The sequence below is a fragment of the Anarrhichthys ocellatus genome, unplaced genomic scaffold (genome assembly GCF_004355925.1).
Source record: "Anarrhichthys ocellatus isolate YVR2014 unplaced genomic scaffold, GSC_Weel_1.0 scaffold6976, whole genome shotgun sequence".
Taxonomy (NCBI): domain Eukaryota; kingdom Metazoa; phylum Chordata; class Actinopteri; order Perciformes; family Anarhichadidae; genus Anarrhichthys; species Anarrhichthys ocellatus.
The window spans coordinates 1-2,549 of NW_022286950.1; the positions used below are offsets into that span (position 1 = coordinate 1).

At 44.7% G+C, this 2,549-nt stretch overlaps 1 protein-coding gene across 1 annotated transcript; it reads right to left on the minus strand.

The window, feature by feature from the left end:
• Positions 1 to 8: 8 nt before the first annotated feature.
• Positions 9 to 2,418, minus strand: LOC116380374 (serine/threonine-protein kinase TAO2-like). The gene is made up of 4 exons (XM_031842300.1): positions 2,093 to 2,418; positions 1,804 to 2,007; positions 1,065 to 1,304; positions 9 to 526 (listed from the first exon to the last, which is right to left on the minus strand). The coding sequence occupies exons 2-4, from the start codon at positions 1,927 to 1,929 to the stop codon at positions 185 to 187; spliced, it is 708 nt and encodes a 235-aa protein (XP_031698160.1). The 5' UTR covers positions 1,930 to 2,007; positions 2,093 to 2,418; the 3' UTR covers positions 9 to 184.
• Between the last annotated feature and the right edge of the window lie 131 nt (positions 2,419 to 2,549).

Genomic DNA, 2,549 nt, shown 5'->3' on the forward strand with positions numbered 1-2,549 from the left:
ACTACGTTAGGCGTGTTACGCATGTTACTACGTTAGGCATGTTACTATGTTAGGCGTGTTACGTTACGCATACGTGCGCATACGTTACGCATATGTTACGCATACGTTACGCATACGCTACGCATACGTTACGCATGTCACGCATGTTACGTGACCAAAACATTGAACAACTCCTCATTCATGATTACGTTGATAACATACAAAATATTTTCGTGGGACTTCTACGAATTAGTAATTTATTGGTTCTGCGGTTGTGTTGAGGTTCGGGTGCCGAAGGTGCTGCAGGTGCGCGGGGTTTCCTTGCCTTACTCACAGCCTGTGTGGACAGCATGTCGTTGATGGAGTGGTCGTACTGCTCGGCCAGGATGGCCAGCTTACGCGTCTGCTCCTCTTTCAGGCGTTTGAGGACGGCCTTGTGGTCAGATTTGGGAGTGCTCTCCAGCAGGTGGTTCCTCAGGGCTTTGTACTGACGGGTCTGGATCTTACAGGTCTCCTGGAACTGACGCTTGATCTGCAGCTCTTTGGACTGAAACAAGGTGTTAATTACAATCAGTGAGGGCTTTTGATATTTGCTTTATTGATTTGATCTGAATTAAATCAACATGCTGAAGTTTAAAAGGAGCCATGTTTGATTTGAGAGCTGAAGCGGATTCTTAACCCTCTGAACCACACAACCCACCAGCGGGATGGAGAAGCACGTTTTCTTTAAACAATCAAAGCTAGAATCTTTAAAAACCGCCATTATCATCAGTTTCATCGTTCTGATGGTCCTTGAACACATCATGTGCGATCAACTTATGTCAGAAAAAGCAGCCAAAAAAAACACATTTTATTCTACATCTAAATCTCACCACAAAGAAACCTTTTGTTTTGACAGATTGTGTAGAAACATTAAGTTGTGAGCTCCTCAGTGAAACTCTGAAGTCATGATTGATTCATCTGAGACCAACAGTCATGTGACAATCAAGGCCACAGAGAGTGAAATGTGACTGGCGCTGCTTTGGGGTTCAGAGGGTTGAATCACCATGAAGTTCTCCACACTTGGTCTCAGGTTCCCTTCTTACTTTGAGGCTCTTGGGCTGCTGCCGGACCTCCACGGTGTGTTTCTGCCTCAGCTCCTGCTCGCGGCGCTTGTTGTACTCCATTTGGTTGGTTAGCTCGGTCTGGTGCTGCGTTCGGATCAGGTCGGCCCGGGTCCGCTGCACCGAGCCCAGCTGCCTGAACTCCAGCTCCTGGGTGGACTCGTGGTGCCGCAGCAGCATGGCGCACTCCAGGTCCTTCTGGGTCTGCTTCTTGTTCAGGTCCTGGTGGAGGACCGGCGGAAACACGGGAGGAGGGAGAGAAGAAGAAGTACGGAGAATAAGAAGCGTTAAATTGTCTTTTATGTTCCTACAAAGTATCAGCGGACGATTTCAGGAAATCATCTAATTTAAAACGTGGTTCTTGGAGTATTTGTGTTCTACAGAATAAGACGAGTTTTTACCAAAACATAACCACATACGTTTATGATCGTTTATGATGAATAAAATCTGATTAAATCAGCGTGTTGTTGACGTCAATCAGATTTATTCTCAAGTCAAATTAAAGTAAACTTGCCTCGTTTTATAACTATCTAGAAGATAATTTAGGACTTAGTAAAATAAATCATCAAAGAAATTCAACTTGTGTTTTTGTTCTTTTTTAATGATTGGTGTCATCATAACTGTTGTTCTGCACTAAAGACGTGTTCTAGTTCTACTTCTAGTCATCATGGTTCTGTTTCATAGAGGAGCAGGACCTTTATTTTGAAGTGACAGTCCGTACCTCCCTCAGCAGATCCTGCTCCAGGTTGTGTCGAGCCAGCAGCATCTTCCTCTTGTACTGGCGACACTGCAGCTCGTAGTACTGCCGCTGCCTCCGCAGCAGGCTGGCCTCCTCCTCCGCCTGCATCTGCTGCAGACACTCCTTCTGACGGATCAGCCACTCCTGCTTCTCCCTCTTCGGGGTCGACTGGTTCTCACTCAGCTCCTGTTCAGACGAAGAAGAACGACTTATTCTACTGTTTCTTGGTCGTGCAGCAGTGATTTCTACCTGTGTGTGTTTTGGTTCTGACCTCTTTCAGCTGGTCTTTGCGCTGGCGGTACTGTCGTTTCTGTGACTCCAGTAAACTGGTCAGCTCTTTCTTCTGCTGGCCCAGTATGTGCTGCTGGAACTTCTTCTCTTCTGTCAGAGCTGCTTTCACCTGCAGGACACGAAACAAAGAGGCCGAGGGTCAGAAAACATCAGATGACACTTCACATCTAAACAAGCTCAGTAATAACGTTCGATTTCAACTTAAATCAGATGTATGTTTTACTTTAGAGGGTACGATTTCAAATTTGTTTCATATTTATTTTCATTATTATCTGAACCGCTGATTAATTACCGTTAACCATCAGAGTGTAAATAAAGTTTAACGTTAACCATCAGAGTGTAAATAAAGTTTACCGTTAACCATCAGACTGTAAATAGTTTACCGTTAACCATCACAGTGTAAATAAAGTTTAACGTTAACCATCAGAGTGTGAATA